At 44.1% G+C, this 20,076-nt stretch overlaps 1 protein-coding gene across 1 annotated transcript in view; it reads left to right on the plus strand.

The window, feature by feature from the left end:
* ATP8A1 (ATPase phospholipid transporting 8A1) overlaps positions 1–20,076 on the plus strand; it is a 780,070-nt gene that overhangs the window by 287,150 nt on the left and 472,844 nt on the right. The window contains exons 8-9 of the mRNA XM_086963885.1: positions 1,944–2,013; positions 11,502–11,629. Coding sequence (XP_086820011.1) covers positions 1,944–2,013; positions 11,502–11,629 — 198 coding nt within the window. The remainder of the gene's footprint in view (positions 1–1,943; positions 2,014–11,501; positions 11,630–20,076) is intronic.

Below are 20,076 nucleotides of genomic sequence, written 5' to 3' on the forward strand. Positions count from 1 at the left end.
GTGGCCGCTCTCTAAAGAAGCCATTCAACTTTCGCAATGGGATAATTTGCGTGCCAGTGTCAAGTCACTGTTTATAGAATTACATTAATTTCCTTATAAAGGATGCCAATTTATGGAGCAATTTATGATGCTCAACAATGTAAGAAAGGCCGTGCTATTTCGCGACAGCAGCCTCTCATTTTACCAACCACCACTATACTGCAAAACTTTTTGGGAATTCTTTTATTAATTCTGAAAGATACACATCCAAAAAGAGTTGCTCATCTGTTTCCGATGTGAATGTTGTTCGTACTAAGGTGCAGCAGTTTAAGTTCAAACCGTTGAAAACCCAAACTTCTTGAAAGGTTTCTTTATAGCGTGGAAAATATGCCGGTAGTTAATTCGATGAAATATTTAGGCTGTTGTGCTATCAATGAATGATTTCATTTTAAAAGGAGATCTGTAAAGACAGTATCAATAGGATTAAAATGTGCTCAGGGTACTACCTCTAGAAGCACTGAGAACCGAGATAGTGCAATACATTTTCTGCATCTCGCATTATCAATATACACAGAATACTGAAGAAATTTAGTTTAACGCCGCCATCTTTAAATACCCGCATTCACTGCTGTCAGGAACAATAGTTTTATACTTGTATAAGAGCAGCTCTTAGTGTTGCTCCGAGGGAATATCAGTATATACTTTGACATTTCTCACTTTTTAAATTGCTCTACTCCTCTAAAGTATTTTAATGTTTTTAAATAATTCACTTTGTCTTCTCAGTGTTTTAGTCTAAAACACTCTGTATAAAAATGATTTTCTAATCGTTGCCTCCAGAACATCTTACTTCTAGCAGATGTCTACTGAAGCGTAAAGATTTTGGTGTGTAAACTATACTATTTGTGCATTTCTGCACTCTACATCTTTATTGAATCTCCATTGGAGTAGTGTTTTCATTCCAGCATAAAGCTTAGAGCTAGGCTGGGGGAAAAATGCTATAAGTGCCCGTTAAGGAATCTTATTATTTGTATTGTGGCTTGTTTACAATATCTTTCCTTGTGGGGACATGTTCCCACTTCCTCTTGATCTCAAATTGGGTCCCTCTTAAAGAGCAGCCATCTTAAGTCTGTGTGAAGATAAGTGATAGAAGCTTGCTTGTGGTGCTATACAGCATGCTGAAAATAAATAATAGGTTCAGGTCAATTATGACAAAGGCTACTACATATGAGGGCACTTTCATGGTGAGTTATTTTTTTGTTTGCCAGTTGTTCGCAAAGTAATTGTATTAAGGAGGTTTAGCACACGTGGTCAAAAGTCGGTATATTTAGCCTCCACATGTCTTGCTTTTTGTGGTTCAGCAATTCCAGTGTTGTGTACTTTTGGTTAGCATTTGTTTAGGGTTCCCAGGTCCCCAATGTAGGTGGGTGCACATATATCCTCCTGCTCTCAAGTTCTGTGCAATACTAGTTGTGGAATTGTTTCCCTTATGATTCTGCCTGTCAAAAAAGTTATTTTAAATCAGTCAAATGGTGACTAGAGAAAATAAATGCTGTAAATTGAAAGCATCTTAAAACAGTATTTCTGCACAGGAGTCTCCAATGTGCACTTTCTGTGGATTAGATCCTCATTACTAGAACCAAACGTACAAGGTAAGAATCTTAGAAGCAAGAGTGAAAACCCTTGGTAGAGACAAAGGTCATAGAAATTGCTTTCAAAGAAGAAATTGGTGAATTTCTGACACATATATTTAACGACATGTCCCTCTCAAATACTTTATTTTCCATCAGTAGTAGACTACAAATGTGCATATTCCCACCAACTTACTACTAGGACACATGCATAGAAATATTCAAACATAAAAAAGTACTTGTATTTATTTATTTGTAAAAAGAGAGCATAGCAAACCGTTTGTGGGCAAGTGTTGTATTGTTAATTTTTCTAACAAGACATTATTTGTATAACAGTGAGCCACAAGCTATGTGCTACATTGAGACATCAAACTTAGATGGGGAAACAAACCTAAAAATACGACAGGTAAGCTACATTCATTTATTGTTTTCAATTGCATATGTTTTCTCAATTGCCTTAAATATATTAATCTTAAACACTGTTAAAACTATTGAACATGAATGGTCTTGAATAAACATTTAGGTTTCTTTTGAAGATGTTAAGAACATTGACCTTTCATGAAATTGTGGGATGAAGTGAAGAAGTGCACATCATAGACTAACATGTGATATTAACAACGTACGACATATTTTGTGATATGGAGTGAACAGGACAGTACCTGTTTAATTGCATATGGTGAAATCATTACAGGGCAGATAAGTGGTCCACTTGACAAACTGTTCACTATAAAACCAGTATGCTAGCATTCAGTCCTGTTTGGGAGGGCATTGGAACAAGTTAAATGAGTATGCTCCGTTAAAAAGTTGGACGGTTGCACTTTTTAATTTGTGCATTAAAATAACCTTTCAAAAATGCTAAAGACTATTTTCAACCATATGAATTTGGATAAAGTTTTGCTACACTGGACTGCGAAATCTCTTTTAATAAAATAGGCTCAGGCCTACATAAGAAAGCCTTAGACATTGTGGTTTTTCTGCTGTTTGGCTAATACAAGCAAGCAAGCAAGATGTGCCATATCCATATCTAATATGGTAACCTTTGTATATTCCATAATCGATTATGCTATTTGATATCTTAACAGGGCTCGAAAAATCTTGAAAAATGCACTACACCTGCAGGTCTAGTAACCTACAACATCTCCTCGACCTAATTGAAATGCACTTGACCTCTGACTCTGAAAGATGAGCAAATGTGACAAGTTACAAGATTTAAAAGCATTTTTATTTACTTTGTGAGCAATAAAGATGCCTTTAAATAAATCTTGTTATCTTGTCACATTTCCTCTGCTTTCAGAGGCAGAGGTCAAGTCTCAGTTTGTCTTTCTACTCACCAGAAAGGGGGAGTAGGACCTAAAAATAGCTCGTCCTGAATTAATCTAACTCGCAAATGCAAGCGGTTGAGTGAAGTTTTCGAGCCCTGCTTAATGAAACCTTTGGTCAGACTATTTAGAACACCCATATTTTCATTCAAGCAATATGTTAACATCATGTTTTTATCAGAGTATATTCAAAGTAAAGTAAAAAAAAATATCGGACCAGATTTCTACTTCATGCCTTCTGTGGATCTTCAAGAATTTTGCGCCCAGGTAAGTCCTCTCACTAGCCGGCTACTTTTGGTACGTTTGCCCGATCAAGATTTCTACTTAGTATCTTTTTCGGAGCTCAGAATCCTCCGGCAGGAAAAGGCGACAGTCTCTATCCGACGAGCAGTCCACAAAGCAAGATATCTTCTTGCTGAGGTCCAGCTGAATTGGGTATACAACTCTCCAAACCAGAGAAACCTGTTACTTTTACCCAGCGGCAAAGCACCTTAGGCAAATTGACTCTGCAGGTTTGTCCCACTTTTCTGGATGAACGTTTTCAGGGCTGGTAGGAGGATACCAGCTAGGTGTTTCAGGAATTGAAGACCATCACTAGGTGAGTCAGGACTCACTTCAGCAGTGTCCACCAGCAGGGTCCAGGTCACATCCAGTTGGTACTGGTCAGCTGGTAGTTGCAAAATAAATTCTTGTGTAGCTTTTTGCAGGCCAAGCAACTAACCCTTGAAGTCCACTTATTTGTCCTGCCTACAGGAGGGTGCAGGCATGTTTCTTTCAGGGCTCCTCTTAGGGCGCAGTCCGAACAGTTCCAGTCCTCTTCTGTTCTTTCACTGGTCCAGCAGTGTCCTAAAGAGCGTGCTACGGGATGCCACACTTATGTCTTTCACTAGCCTGTGGGTGGGGTGACTCCTGGCCCCTCCCTAACCAATAGGGTAAAAGTTCCCAGGGGTTACTTTACCCACTTTTGCAGCACTTCCTTTGTACCCTAGTGCAAACAATCCCAAGCCATTATTGTCTCTGCTCTGAGTGCAGTTTTCATATCTGGCTAATCACCCACTGGGCTACTGCTGGAGAGCTAATGCATATTAGACTGAAGAAGCATTCTCACAGCTGTTTTCCTTAATATTTATTAAGAATCTGACTTCACCATTAAATTGGACTTTTAATAAGTACTAAAAAGTGTGGTTTAATTATGTTTTTATCTGGTCCCACTCCAGAGATAGCAAATTTAATATGTATTCCCTCTGTCCAGTATTTCCTATGGACCTGCCAGAGCCTTATTAAAATGAAGATGACTTTTGTGTGCTAGCCACTTTAAGGACTTGTTAACTTCAAATTTCTACATGTCCTACATCTGAATTCCATGCACCCTTCCTTGGGGGGCTGCAAGTCCTACATAGGGGTGACTTATAAATATACAAAAGGAAGGTGTTCTCCTGTCAAAAAGAGTCATGTTGACTGGTCCCAGTGCAGGTTTTATACTTCAGTAGTCGGGCTACACAGGGTAGGCCTGAAGCCATTTTTGCCCGGCCACTGTAGCAGATGGCAAAATAGGTACTGCAGTACACATGCATCATTTACCTTCCAGGCCTTAGGTGCACTTTCTACATTGTATAATAGGGACATATAAGCTATTGGTTAGCTTGGGTAGAGTGCACAGTGTTCTAAAGCCAGCAAAGCAGATAGGATAAAAATGTATGGGTGCATCATACAAAAGATGTCCATTTCCTACAGATTCCATGAATGCTGCACTCAATGCTGCTCACCTAAGAAGAGGTAATGTAGAATCTTAAAAGACCACATTTTTTGTAAATTGGCAGATGCTCAAATGCAGGCTCTTGCTTACTTATGTTAAAATGTTAACCACTATCTGTTTACGTTACAAAATCTTGAATATGTGAGAGAACTGAAGACTGTTAATAAGTGGCAGCCAATTTGAAACCTGTTTTGCATGCACAAAACTGGTTGTCCCTAAATGTATCAAAGAATGAAATACTGCTCTTGGACTCAACTGACCCAACACTGTTTAGTCTCAACTGGGCACACACCGTGAACCTCCTCCTTTATCTGCACATGAAATAAGCGCCCTGAAGAAATGTCAACTTCAGCCTCTTCTTCATCATTACAAGTGAAAGCAGTCCTCGTATGGCACTCCAGCATATATGAAAAACACACCAGGAGAGGCACGGGAATAAGACTTCTCTGGCTCCCTTACTATCAATGTAAACTCACTCAACAGAGAAGTACTGAAAACTGTGCTCCCATCCGTACAAAGTCAAGGACAGGCTGAAACTATGGATCGTGTAATGATCCACTTAGGAGCAGTAGATAGCATATCTACTAGAACCTAAAACTGAAAAAGGGAAGACAACACGTCTTAATACTGCCCTCACACACTTTGCAGTGTCATGCTTCATCATTGGGCCGCATCATACATCCAGGTGGAGACCAACACACTGGACGGAGCACAAACTTTTTTTTACGGAGGTGAGGGTAGAGAAAGAAACAAAATGTGATAGTGCACATACAACCCGTAGAACAACGTGAGACAACAAAGAAAGAGAAAAAGAGGGGAGGTCTAGTCCCCTCTATAACGGGACCAAACTGTGCAGTATTATAGATTTTAAAACAACCTATGGGTCAACATAGATACTTTTTTCTGTCTGTGGACCCCTGGAAGAGTTAAAAATATACATATCGGTGTATACAGGGAAAGTAACAATCCCTATAGCCCCACTGCAATTACCAACATGTTTCTGCCAATATTAAACCCCCACATGGGTGACGCTGGCTTTTATCAGGGTGTTGGTCCCCACTTCACAATCCTTGCCCTAATTGGGTTTTTATTACCTTTGTTTTTTTGTCTGTAGGTAATATCTCCTATTCTTGGTACTCTCCAGTAATTCTGTGAGGGAACCAATTCACGAGTTCATATAGATTCCTCTGAACCTGGGACTTAGTGGGGCTGTGCTCTCGCCGTCACATAGTCACAAGAAACACCAGGAATTCTGCCCCACTTCCAGTCCCCCGACTGTGTGCCATCTCCCCACCCCCAGTGTAGCTGGATCAGGAGGTCACCATAATCCTTGTAGTGGTAAAGTCTTGTTTTGAAGACTTCCAGCACAGATACATTTTAATCTCGAGACGGTAGAGAGCCAAGCCTCAAGCACACTGTTTTTCATTTTTTGACAACATACTAGCATATCTCCTGTACTGGTGCACCTGTATCGAAGAAGCATCAATTAGAAGGGTATTTCAGTTCTGGGCGTGCACATAACACTCAAGCTGTGGCTGCAAAGATATCTCAAACCTGCCACTTGGCCTTTGCAACTGCTTTAAGTGAACAAGATACAAGCACTTTAGATGCTGATCGCTGAATGTTGGAACCTTGGTGCTCTGTAATACACAAAACCACTGAGTGAAAGAAAAATGCCTGAGTTGTTATCGTTGAAATTTAACAACTCACTCCATGGCCATGGGTGTGAACGTGGCCTATTTTCTACTGTCCACCTATTTTCTACTGTCCACCTATGCGAAATGGACTCTGTTTATGCCACACGCTGAACATTACCTACTCGTCCGTCTTCCTCGCCACAGTATATACATGTGAGCCTCCGGCTCCACACAGAACTCCAAGCATAAAAACAGCGCTCTAGTCTCCCTCTCCCTCCTCCAAGATGGCCCCCAGTGGCTCCAGCCAATCCCATAAAGGGATTCAGAGATACCAACTCGACCTGTTCTTTTTTTCTGCACTACTCCGAGTGCTTTGTTCCCTGATGGTTCAGGTGAGTGGGGAGGGGGTCTTGCTTCAGGAGCCCCTTATTTCCGTGGGTATTGGAAGGGGGGAAGTTAGTCTCTATTTTTGATGTTTATCTGCTTATGTTGTGTTTAATTTGCATTGGTTCCCCCCTTCTTTGCCGGGCACCTTGACCTGCTCTAGCGGACTTTCGGGTGCTTTGTGTGTTTGCAAGAGCGTCGGGGTTCTCGCTTCGTATGGGGGCCTCGCCTGCTCTTCCCACTGAGCGGAAGGTTTCTTGTTTGTGTGGCCCCCTGCCGACTGCGCGTCCTGTTCCATGGACATCGTGCGGTCGGGTTATTTCTCCCATTGCCATGCCTGCGTTTTATTTCACGCTTACCTATTGCCATGATTGTTGTCTGCTTTAAGGAGCACGCCGGTTGGCCGCGTTTTTCATTTGCTTGCCGTGAAGGGTTGGGAGTCTCTTTGGGAGGCGCGCGCTGGACATCCTCATTTTTTATAGTGCATTGTGGGCGGACGATGGGAGTATGCTTTGGTTGCTTAGCAACCTGGTGCTTATTTTACCGATCGGGTGTTTTCAATGCCTTGCTGGTGTTTTTTCACTTGGTCTTTTTGCTGTCATGGAGAGTGGTTCGTGTTTGTCTGCTCCTGAAGCAGTGGAGGCTTCTGGCTCTGGAATGTCTGTTCCTTCTATGGATTTGCTGCAACAGATTATCAATTCTGCGGTGGCAGCAGCCTTACAGGACAGGGTTCCTCCTGACAAGAAAGCACGTGTTGATGGCGTTCCGGCTGTTGACTCAGACGCTGAGGAGGAGGTTGATGTCAAGGGTCGTTTTGTACAGAGTGCCGACCTTAAGGAGGTGCTGTGTCACATTTGCAAAAACTTGGTTTTCCCTGACTCTGTTATGTCTCTGGAGGATGACTTGTTTTCTCAGTATCAGCGTCCTGTGCCTGATTCATCCCCCCTTCATTCTTCGGTGTTGAAGGTGTTGGAAACTGAATGGAAGGATGTGGACAAGGGCTCTTTTCCTCGTTTCTTGAATTAACGGTATCCTCTGCACGATTTTTCGGAAAAATTTCCTTCCTCGGTCAAGGTGGATACCTTGATGGCCAGTATGCCGTCTCATGGTACTGTGGTCTCTGATGATTCCTTTCCTGCTGACCCTGTAGATCGGAAAGTAGATGGTGCTGTCAAGCGCACTTTTGCGGCTGCTAACTTTTCCATTAGGGCGGCGGCCTATTCCAGGAGATGTTTGGCTGTCCGATTGTGGACCTGTTTGCCTCCCGGTAAAATGCCAAGATCCGCTGCTTTTGCACGATTATGCCTTGCTGGGATGCCTGGAGAGTGGACGCACTTTCGTTCCTTTGGCCGAAGGGTCTATTGTATGCGTTTCCCCCTGTTCCCCTGATTCTTGCTGAAGATCAAGAGAGAGGGGTCCTTTGTGCTTCTGATTGCTCTGGGTTGGAAGCGTTGCCTTTGGTATCCCCTGCTGTTGTAATTGGCTGTGTCTCCGGGGTGGGCTTTACCGTTCGTACCTTATCCTCTGATGGGTCCTCTTCTTCCGCTGCCTGTGTTCCATTCCCTGGGTCTGCGGGCCTGGCTCTTGAGAGGGATTCTTTGATGCGGGATGGTTGTTCGGTGACTGTGGCTGGGGTCATTCAGTAGTCCCGGAGGCCTTCTACACTGAAGTCCTACGCGAAACACTGGGATAATTTTGCTTCTTGTTGTGTGGGTCGCGACCTGTCGGTGGCTTCTTTGGACCCAGCTCGCCTTCTGAATTTTTTGAATGATGGATTTGTGTTGGGCTTGGCCATTTCGACTCTTCGAGCTCAGTGGGCCGCCATTCGGGCATTTCATGTCCTCCCTTTGGTTTCGATTTCACCATTGGTTGCTAGACTTTTTAAGTCTCTTTCTTTCCAACGCCCCGTCCTATCATGTGTCCTCTTCCTTGGGACCTTCCATTGGTTTGCGTTCCTTGCACTTGGCTCCTTTCGAGCCGTTGGAGTCGGTGGACTTGAAGTTTTTCACGCTCAAGGTGGTATTTCGTGTGGTGATTGCTTCTGCCAGGCGTATGGGTGAGTTGGGTGCTTTCCTTCGTTCTGCCCCATTTTTGTTGGTTTTGTCGGACCGTGTGGTCTTACGCCCTCATCCTACATTTATACCTAAGGTGGATTCTTATTTTCACCGGTCTGCTGAAGTGGTTCTTCCGGTTCTTTGTCTTGATCCTTCCTCGGCTGAGGAATCCCTTTTGCACCTCTTGGATGTTCGTCGTGCCTTATTGATTTATTTGTCACGCACGTCTTCCTTTTGTAAGGTGGACAACTAGTTTGTCAATTTTGTTTGTCGTGTCAGGGCCTGAAACCCTCCCTCTCCACAATCAGTCGTTGGTTTAAGGAGGCCATTATGCTGGCATATGCTTCGGTTTCTGAGGTACCCTCCCTTCCTGTTCAGGGTCGTTCCACCCGATCTGTTGCTGTGTCATGGGCTTCCTTTAAAGGGGTGTCCATGGAGAATGTTTGCAGGGCTGCTACTTGGTCGTCCCCTCATACCTTCATGTCCCATTACCGCTTTCAGATTGGGGGTGGGGGTTCTGTTTCTTTTGCCTCTTCTGTTCTTTCTGCGGGGGTTCCTTGAGAGGTTGTCCTTGTGGTTGCTATGCCTCTGAATATTAAATTATGTTTTTCGCTGCACTGATGGTGTGTTCTGTTTTCCTTACATGAAGCTGATTGCTTTGGTATCGGCTCATATGTATATACTGTGGCGAGGAAGACGGACAAGGAGGTAATGCCCCGGTTACTTACCGGTAATCTTCATTACTCCGAGTCCTTGTCTTCCTCGCCACAGTATAGTTTCCCTTCCCTCCCGGCCCTGGTGGTGGCTTCATGTCAGCGGCTTGGTTTTTCAGGTCGAGTTGGTATCTCTGTATCCCTTTATGGGATTGGCTGGAGCCACTGGGGGCCATCTTGGAGGAGGGAGAGGGAGACTAGAGCGCTGTGTTTATGCTTGGAGTTCTCTGTGGAGCCGGAGGCTCATATGTATATACTGTGGCGAGGAAGACAAGGACTCGGAGTAATGAAGATTACCGGTAAGTAACCGGGGCATTCCCCAACTTCCTACGCAAGTACAAGGCCCTAGGGCACTTTGCCACAACCCTCGGGCATCTCCATCAGAAGATACAAGGACTCCTCCTTGTGAGGCTGGGTGCTCATATCTCCCGAGTACAGTGGCTGAAATCTACACCTTGAATAGCTTTGCCTGCCCCCTTTTTGTCTCTTCAAAAGTTAAGAAGCTGGTGAGAAGTGCCACAAAGCAGTTTATAAAACAATCCAAATATCACATGCCGCACACACTAGAAAAGCCACCTGCAAGTTTGAAGCAACAATCTTTGTCATGTATTTTATTCTGAGGGGTGTCTCACTTTTCACTGCTGTTGAAACATACAGTTCCTTTTTTGCTGTAATCCGTATTTCACCATTGGTGTCTTATGTGCTTTCTCAGTCTTTGCTCTTATAATTACTGTGACTGCTTAATTTACTGCTGCATGCTTTGGTCATTGTTACGGTAGGTATTGCACACAGCGCCTCCCACTCATTTTCTATTGTTTCCAAGTAGTTGGTCAACGCTGCCCTTTTCTATCCTTACATCTGAAGACGTCCATCCCCACCTCCCGTCCTCTTCAACTCCTGCCCCAAACCCTGTGTCATTTTAGTAATCTGGTGACCTTTCTTGACCTTTCTGCTCTTCATCTTGGTGATTGTAAGGTATGGAGCAGCAGGGCACAATAATTGAGAATTGTAATTGTTTAATGTTTGCGACAGTGTTCCCTGATTTGCTGTGAAACATTGCTGTAACAGTCACTGATGGAAATGGCACTTTAAAGGCTCTGGTTATAAACTCCGATATATCTGCTCACGTCACTAAAGCGTGTGATCCAGCTCACTTTATTTCGGGCAGTGCTAATAATAGCGCCCAGAAACCCGTTCCCAAAGCCATTAATATGAGGCATTATGTTTGTCATGTTTACGTCCGAATGCCTTGCGCTCCCTAGTGCTGCTGCTCATTATTCAGAAATATAGTGCGTGAAGAAAGATATTTATTCTGCGTTTGGTAATAACGTCCCAGCCAGCAAACATCCTGTTTCCCTCGTGCTCACGAGGTCTGTAATTCAGCGCGTCCGGAGATCGCGTGCCCGCTGACGCTGGTGCTTTAACACTCTGGCTGCCTGCCTCAGCCCCTTCTGGAACAGGACAGCGCAAGGAAATCCGTATTCACGAAGCAACCAGAAGCCATAAACATTTCCCGCTCCACCGCTGGGTAATGAGCTAGAAGTTCGAAGTCTCTCAAGAGGATTTACTAAGTGCATCCAACTGCAGGTTGGTTGGGAATGGAGAAGACTAAATTCCGTGCCCATGATGCAACATGTTTACTCGCAATGTGTATTTGTAAGCCTCAAGTTCACCCCGAGGAGGCTTCTTGGTGCAGAATTACATGTGGGTGGTGTTACCCAGCGCACGCAGTGGTACTCCTTTCATCCACCTCAGAGTGAAAGACTCATGGAACTCCTGAATTAGAATTAAAACTGTGACCAGGAGGTCAATGTCTTATTCTTTCCGTGGATGCACTAGACTAGTCCACTGAGCAACCAGAGCCAACATATAGGATGTGATTTCCGTATAAACATACATATAAATAAAACCAAACACTTGCTTAAATATGCTCATGTGTTTATGCAGTCTTTACATTTAATCACCAATATTTTTCATGTTTAAATAATAGTATTTTGATAATGTTTGAACACATGTTTTCCCTCCCCCCAGGGTTTGCCGCTAACCGCAGAAATAAGGGACATTGATGGTTTAATGAGACTTTCTGGCAGGATTGAATGTGAAGGGCCTAACCGACACCTCTATGATTTTGTGGGAAATATCAGACTGGACGGACATGGGTAGGTGGAGTTTTTTTTAGTAGAATGTGATCCCACATCTAATATGCCTTCTTCGAAGTATTAACATTTTCAAGTGCTCCTCCTGTTTACCTATCCTGTTAGTGCTTTGGCACCTGCGGGTTTTAGTGCGCTTTATACATTTTTATCATATTATTTCATATCATTGACATGTCTCATCTACACGTCAGACTGTGTAGAAGCAATATGGAATTTTTCACCATGCCTCATTTGTGTATTCGTTCAATTAACTTGATACATTTTCTCTGATTGGACTGTGTCCCTGGTTAACTGATATTTTGCTGTAAGCTATATCAAAACGTATGAATTGAAATAGTCTCTTTTAATAGCAGTTTACCTTAATGTAATTGTCCAAAACGTCAGGCAATGAAGTGAACGCACTTTGACATCTGGTTCTTTAGAGTCCAACATAATTAAAATTTTTGCTGCATCTCGTTTGTAAGGGACTTTCTTTTCACAGCTATTTTCATCAACCATCTACTGCATTTCAGATGTGGAGTTCCAGGTAGAACGAGTTTCATTTGTTGTCTATTCCATTGATTTCTATGACTCCCTTCTCAAGATGGAGGCTGAGCTCTGAGGCGATAACTTATCCTATATTGTTGCACTGAGGCACAATACCCGAACCCTTTCCAAACTACGTCCCACATGCAGCTTAAAGATGTATACCGATAATCCACATGCCAAGAGTTTGTACTGTTTTTTAATCTCCTCTTTTGCCCTAATTCTCTGCTATCGGCAAAACGTGTTCCACAGAAAATCAGAAGGACACAGAAAGCAGATGATTCAGCAAGGAGCAGACGATTTCTGTTCCTTGAAAAATGGAAACCTGTCTGGTTTCCACTGCACCGTTAAAAACCCTTTTCCCTGGATGATATCCCTTGTCTTTCATCTGAGTTAAATTTGCCTCTCCAGAAAGCCTCAAAACCACTTTTTTTGCCATTAATGACACTGTTGATGACCTCCAGGTTGCCAAGTCCCTTGTTAGTAACCAACTCTCTCTGGATCAAATCTGTGTCATTAGTGAATTCATCAGTCCTCAGTTAGTCCCTTTGAATCATCATTTTGATCGACGACCAAGTCTTACAGTGACCATACCCTAACAAGTGAGCCAATCATCCATTTCATCCTGGAAGGAGATGGAGCAAGAATAAGAAAATGAAGAAGAGGGAATGGACCTCAACAGTTAGTGATAAGGACTGTATCAGGACCTTTATCTTAGCATTTCTCCACAGCACAAAAGTGTGGAACTTCCAATGATGGTAATTCTTGCTGATTTTCATTTTTCTCCCCAACATATGCTCTTTTTACACCAGATTTGAGCGCACAATCAGCAGTCACTGGCACAATCCCCATACCCCTTGGTTCCTCCTCTACCAGAGGTGTATGATGTTATTGATTTTTAGGGAACTCTGGAACCGGTTATCGCACCTATCATTCTATTGTGGCATGACGATTAGTAACCTGCTACAGTTACTTCAGAGGAACCACTAGGAGACATAGCTGAAGTTGTGCTGCAGGATGAAGAAAGAATTGTGTGAGAAAAAACAGGCTTCACAGGATGATATTGCCCATTTCCCTTTACTTTTGGACAGGAATTTGAAGTGTATACATATACCCTTAGCATTCAAAGAGAAGTAATACTTCTTACATGATTTTAAGAAGAAGCCTAGGCGGATGTATGACATTACCACGCATGCCTTTACATCGCAAGTTTTACAACGCATGCTGTTACAACGCATAGTGTTAAGGGGTGCTGGATAGTGAATAGTTTAATTTACTATTCCAACTCCAGTCCCCGTGGATAGTAGGGAAGGTGTTGGATAGTAAATTAAATCTATTCCCTATCCTAGAGCGCCCCCCAGCGCAATGCGTTGTAATGGCATGCGTTGTAATAGTTGCGTCGTAAACGCACTGCGTGGTAAAAGTTGCGTTGTAAAGGATGTTCCCCAGCCTAGGCGTCTATCAAATGGGACATTTATGGCATAAGGCTCGGGTGCTTTTAAAAACACCGGCCCCTTCTCCAGCAGTGATAATGAGATTAAGCTCCTGTGTTGCTCAAAAGCCATCCAATGTGACACTCCATAGCCTCAGCAGCCTAAAGATAATGAAGGGACAAAGCAGGCACACACACAGCCCCCTAAGTAATGAATGTGGATGATTATAGACTTTTGCAGAAAGGAAGTTCTTCATGGCTGCCATCCTGATAAAGGGAGCAAATATCAGAGCCCTCTTAGGAAGTTATAGTTGACAGATGTGACCAGGCAAAATTTTAGAATAATTTGAGGAAAGGGAGTTAGCTTCTGCAGCAGATATACGTGCTTCCTTGGAGGCTTTCCAACGTAGGTGTTCAGCAACTGGAATTGCAGCAGTTCGTGCAGACACGGATGGTTCTCCAGCATATTGTTATGACCAGATGTTTAGGGAAAGATTTTTGATCTTCTCTACGAAGGAAAGGAGTTCTTTAAAAAGTAAGTAGACAAAGCCTCCAGGCTACTAACATTGATTTTTACACCACACTCTACTATGGCCGCTACAAAACAGATGCTTTAATTCCTAAACGCGCTGCATCGGTAAGAGGAGGCCATTCTAAACGGCTCTAAATAGCGGTCATAGAAGTAGAAGGAACATTCACATAGAACTCAGTTAAGGGAAAATACTGTCCTAGTCCACAGTTCACAGCGAGGTCTACCTGTCTAAGGGCCATATGTATCAACATCCCGTTTTGCGATTTCTAAATAGCGATTTTTAAGGAATCGCTATTTAGAAATGGTATGTATGTAGAAATTCACTTCTTTTTAACGATTCCTTAAAATTCCTTAATTGTGATTAGCAAATTGCTAATCGCAATTAAGGAATAATTTCCCATTCACTATGGGCCAGGAGGCCCATAGGAACGAAGGGGAAATTTGCGATTCGCAGTTTGCCAATCGCAAATTGAGAATATTTTCAAGGGTGCAGGGGTGTCCAAAGGACACCCTGTTGCACCCCTGAAATCTGCATGGGTGCACATGTGGCGCACATACATGCCCCAAGGGCATGTATGTACGTCACATGGCACTTTGAAAAATGAAAAAATATGCATTTTGAAAGGAATTCGCAACTTACCACCAACTAGAAGTTGGTGGTAATTTGCGATTCCTTAAGGCCAATTTGCTCGCCATGGTCCCATGGCACTCGGTGCAACGCAGAGCCTCTGTAGCCTCCTCCTGGGTATCTGCAGGGGGCAGCAGCGAGCAGTAAACAGTGAGCAAGCAGCAAGCAGCAGGCAAGCAAGCAAGCAAGCCGTGCCGCGAACCGGGAGCCGTTAGAGGTGGCAGGAGACCGCAAGCATCCCTACGGTAGCGGCGGAAAGAAATCTCGAAAACCCTATGGCTTGCAGCGGTACCGAGGCGAGTTAGGAGACTGTGGTGCCTCTCCTGCGCCTCTCCTGTGGTGATAGAATTCACGAAAAACCCTTCGGCAGCAAGAGGCACCTGGCAGTAGGAGACCGCGAGAGCCTCTCCCCAGTGGTAGCGGGAAAGCAAAAATCTCGGCAGCGGCTTGAGCGAGATACGTCAAGAAGCAGTGGGAGCCGCGGCAGCCCTATAGTATTGCACACAGAGGAATATTGGGGAAATATTGGCGGTAGAGGGAGTAGTGGCGAAATATTGGCGGTGAGGACTCGCGGGGGACGCCAGAGACCTTCGAACCGGAAATCGGACACAAGACAACGGTGAGTGCGCCGAGGCTGCGGCTGCGGTGGCTGCAGTGGCTGCAGTGGGTGTTAGCAGCCCCCCAAATAGCTGAGCTTTGTGGGGGTGGGGGGTGTGCAACTACAGAACACAGTGCGCACCTCAGCTCAGCTCAGACAACGAGAAGTGCAAAGTCCAAAATTGCCGAAAATAGTGCCCCACATAACAGCGGTTGAAATAAGAACAGTGAGAGCCTCAGTTGGTGCTGTTGGAGACTCAGTTGGTGGTGCAGGGTGCTTAAGTGTGTTCAAACCAGCAGCAAGGCCCCCTGAACTTTTTGACTCGCAGTGCTGCACTTTGGAACTCTTTTTGAACAACAAACTGAACAACAAACTGCTAGCGAAGAACAGCCAAAGTAAAGCACTAACTAAACACAAACATATGTGATTTGCACAGGCTAATAAGCCAACAATTTGCACGATTATCCCCGTAAGAAGATATACCCTGCAAGAGAACTGTGGGCGATCGGTTCTGTTGCGGCTTTGATGCTGTTGCTAAAAAGATGCTAAAAAAGTCTCCGTAACCACGGAGAATCTGTGCTCTGGTGCTACAACACCATTAATATCATTAAGGAGCATTTAAGAACCGTATAAAAAACTCGATAGCGAATCACGAGAAGCAGGAAAGCGAGAAAGGAGAAGCGGGATTCTGCAGAGGGGTATTGTGGTCGTATAAGTGAAAGAAGTGTGCACTTGGAGTTGGAGTTCCGGGTCGCAACCTATTCTCAGAATAGCAGGCACCATGAGATCGGGCAAAGAAAGACGGAGCATTTCATCACTAGTGAACAACCGGAAGAAAAAAAACAAGATTCTTAAGGTGCCCTCCGACAACAATGAGAAACTAACAAGCCAACCGAGATCTGGCCCTGAGGATGATACCCTAGTTACTTTGGCCAGCGACGCCGAACTAGAGGGATTAGTCTCAGATCAATCTAACCCACAAAACCATATCAAACTAAAACTAAAAAGACCTCTTTCTCAACCAAAAATCTATTCCAAATTTGCCTTTGTAAAAGATGCTGGAGCAGGGCTAAACTACATGAATTTCACGCAGAGGGACCTTCCCTTCCCTCTGCTTCCGGAGAAAACCGTTGCGATAATATCAGAAGGCATAGGGCCAGGGAGATGCTCTCCACCGGCAACGACATTGGCAACCCTCCCGGAAAATGAAAGTCCTCTACAGGCCCGCCGGGCCCCTACCTCCAATTCATCTATGTCTATGTCTACGCTCAATTCAATTACAGCAGCCATCATTCATCAACAGACTGAAAAAGATGGAGCAAGGCAACTCAAACAACCAGAAGCCAATAAGGAAGTGAGCGCAAAAAGAGGCCTTGAAGTAGGTGAGCACGACGACCAAGGCAAAGAGTCATCCTTCTACGAGCATCTAAAACAACTCCCATTACAAAATCAATCGCACCACTCTACACCAGTTAAAAAACCCAAGTCGGAGCCCCTCGAGCTAGCTCTGGAGAAAATAACTCCACCTCGACCTCAACCTAGTCTCCCTGGCACAATTCTAACTGAGCAGGACGCAAACTGGCAACAAACCAAAATTGCTACTCCACAGAATAATGTCTTCATCAAACAGCAGACTCGACCCCTGGGGTCAGTTGGAACCAATTCATTCTCCCTGACAACTGAAGAATGGGAGAAGATGGTGGACACATACTCCCAGGGAAAAGGGGTGACGCTATCTCAAGACAAAGAAAGCAAACCTGACGACTCAGCAAAGAATCAAAGGATAGAAGAGAGTGGTCTATGGGCGTCACTTCTAAATACCATGACCCTAGTGACAAAAGCAATGGAATACCATTCGGACAAAATGGACATTCAATTAAACTTGCTAACTAGACTAACCACTCATGTCATTAACATTGACACTAAGTTACTAGATTTGAATGAGCTGATTAAAAGAGTTCAATCACAAACCACAATCAGCCCACCCAGCTGTACATGTTACTCTATCATCGACAAGTTATCCACCTTACCAAACGCAATGACCGAACTTTTAACAGACCTCAAGTCCGTAAACAACTTGCAAAGAGAGGTGCGGGTAGCAGCAAGTAATGAGAGAAACAATCCGGTAAAGGAAAAAAGTGACATAACTGAGGTCGTGACCATCTCCAACTCTACCACGGACCAAAATAACTTAACTGATCACCCTAAAGACTCGAACGAACCAAGATTCCAACAAGCAGGATGCTCATCTGATCACCGGCCAGAAGTACATCAGCAGGCCAAGACAATTGTCGAAAGCCAGGATCAACCGGGCAATCGAAAACTGACTGCTAAACAAAGAAGGAAAATGAAGAGAAAAGGGAGAAACAAGACAGGTTCCATCAAAACTTATTTCCTAGAAGTAAAAAAATCCCTGGCGGAAATAAAGGAGGATCAAGGGAGTACAAAGGAGGAATTAAGCCCCAGGTCTGGTGAGAACATCCTCCCTGCTCCCGATCTTAAGGGTTTAGAGACAACTCTTCCCAAGATCAATCATACAGAAGAACAACCTACGAAGGGGACAGACGAAGAAGGGCTAAAATGTGACGAGCTGGTGGCGACAAACAAAAGTGCAAAAAAAACCCAGATGGCGGACCCACTTACAGTACACAACTTGGTCGCCCAACCGACTGGAGGCACTAATCCCTGGAATCCCGCCACCTGTATCTTTTCAACAGCCAGCAAAAAAGAACTTAATGTAAAGCTTGATATGGATTCTCGGACCCGGAGAGTTCAAGTCTCAGGACCAGCTGAAAATACTGTACCCGAGATTAAATCTGGTCCATTACCGGAGAACAATGAACATGACCTCTGTGATCCTATAGTCAACTCGTGTCCCTTGACCGAGAGAGAGCAAGGGTTACAAGCCCAGAGAGTGCGGGGCTTACAAGCCTACGATATACATCAAAGTATGGGACGGGCAACAAAACATGAACTACCACAGGAGGCTACCAGTGATGATGAGTATAAAACAATACTCTTCATTCCTGACTATAGATCCAAAGGCCATGATGATATTTTAAACCGAAGCAACATCCTTCGAGTGTTGAACTCGATCTTATCCTTAAGCGCACTCACTAGCAAAAACTTGGAATCTATTGAATTTATTACCATGAAACACCTATCCGAGCAGGAAATAACTAAAACAACCTGGAATACAGGAGAAACGGGGAAGAAAATTTTAAAAGAAGAAAAACAACTGAAAGAATGGGGGATTCGAATCAAAACATACCTCATCCCCGGTTACCCGGTTCCTCTACTCCGTAACCCCCAAGAAAAGATTATATCGACCTTGAGTAAACCCCAGCCAGGGACTTTCAAAATATCTATACTAAGAGGAGCACGTGGAAGCTCAGCCGAAAGAAAGGCCGGGGCATCCTCCCAGCAAAAAAACAGGAGCCCACATCAAGAATGGGACTGGATTGCAAAAACAATCAACACCAGACAGCCCGACCAATGACAACTTAATGAAAGAAACAGCACCATTCCAAACATAAGGCCGCCACTAAAACTATGTTCCTGGAACATAAATGGACTAGGAGCAAAGACTCTTAACAAAGACCTACTATCATATTTTCAGCAATATGACTTAATTTTGTTGCAGGAAACCTGGTTAGCAGAACCATTCCATCTTCAGGGTTATAAAACATTCTACCTCCCAGCAAGGAGAACCTCAAAATTTGGTCACGAGAAAGGCGGCTTAATCATATACACCTCGATCCAAACAATAAATCACGCAAAAGAACTCCTTAACAAAAATACTTCGGGGATCGCAAACGGGATCATCGCAGTCCAGCTGGAAATATCAACATCGGGAACCATCAGGCAGGAATTAATCCTGGTTAACACTTATTTGCACCCAAAAGCCAAAAAAAGCGGGGCTAAACACCTAGTAACAGAATTGACTAAATTAATAACGGAAGCGGAAAACTCGAACCTTATTGTCTCAGGAGACTTCAACTTGTTCCTTTCGAAGTCATCTGGCGAGATTCTGCCAATGGAAGATCACCTGCTTGTCAGGGGGATTCCCCCACTGGAAGCATGTCCATGGGGCACTTCGACAAACCTATCAAAAAGGTTAATGGAAGATTTATTAAATCTGGGCCTGATTTCGATAAATGGCCGGTCCCTGGGGGACATACCCCAGGCGGCAACTTTCCACAACACCGTGGCCAGCTCGGCGATCGACTACACCTTTCTATCTTTCTCAATGTTCACATTAGTACAAGCCTTCAGAATTGGCACATTCGACTGTAGCGACCATCTCCCGCAAGAACTGACACTATGGGCTCAAGGAACAGCTTTGACATTTCCCACCAATGGCCCTAAGCTATCGACAACTACAAAATGCAAACGAATCAAGTGCAACATCAATGACCCGGAGCGACTAGCGGAAGATGCGAAGAAGTGCTGGGAAAGCGCTGCAGACCAGAATGCTGATAACATCGTTGCCTGGGAGTCCTTCTTGAAATCTTTTGCCCTCTCGAATTCCAAGTCCAAATTGCCTCAAGAAATTGATGTACAGATAGCCCAAAAAACATCCGTCAGGCCCATCAGCGTTTCAAAAAAACACCCCCAGACTCTTTTATCTCTCGATTTAGGGGCAATAAAAACGGCCATAAATCGAACACTGCGCGAGCTGCGGAAAGCCGGAAGTGATAACGACCTAATTACCAAACTGAGAGTATTAAAGTGC

This window comes from Lissotriton vulgaris, chromosome 3_1 (assembly GCF_964263255.1).
Source record: "Lissotriton vulgaris chromosome 3_1, aLisVul1.2, whole genome shotgun sequence".
Lineage (NCBI taxonomy): Eukaryota > Metazoa > Chordata > Amphibia > Caudata > Salamandridae > Lissotriton > Lissotriton vulgaris.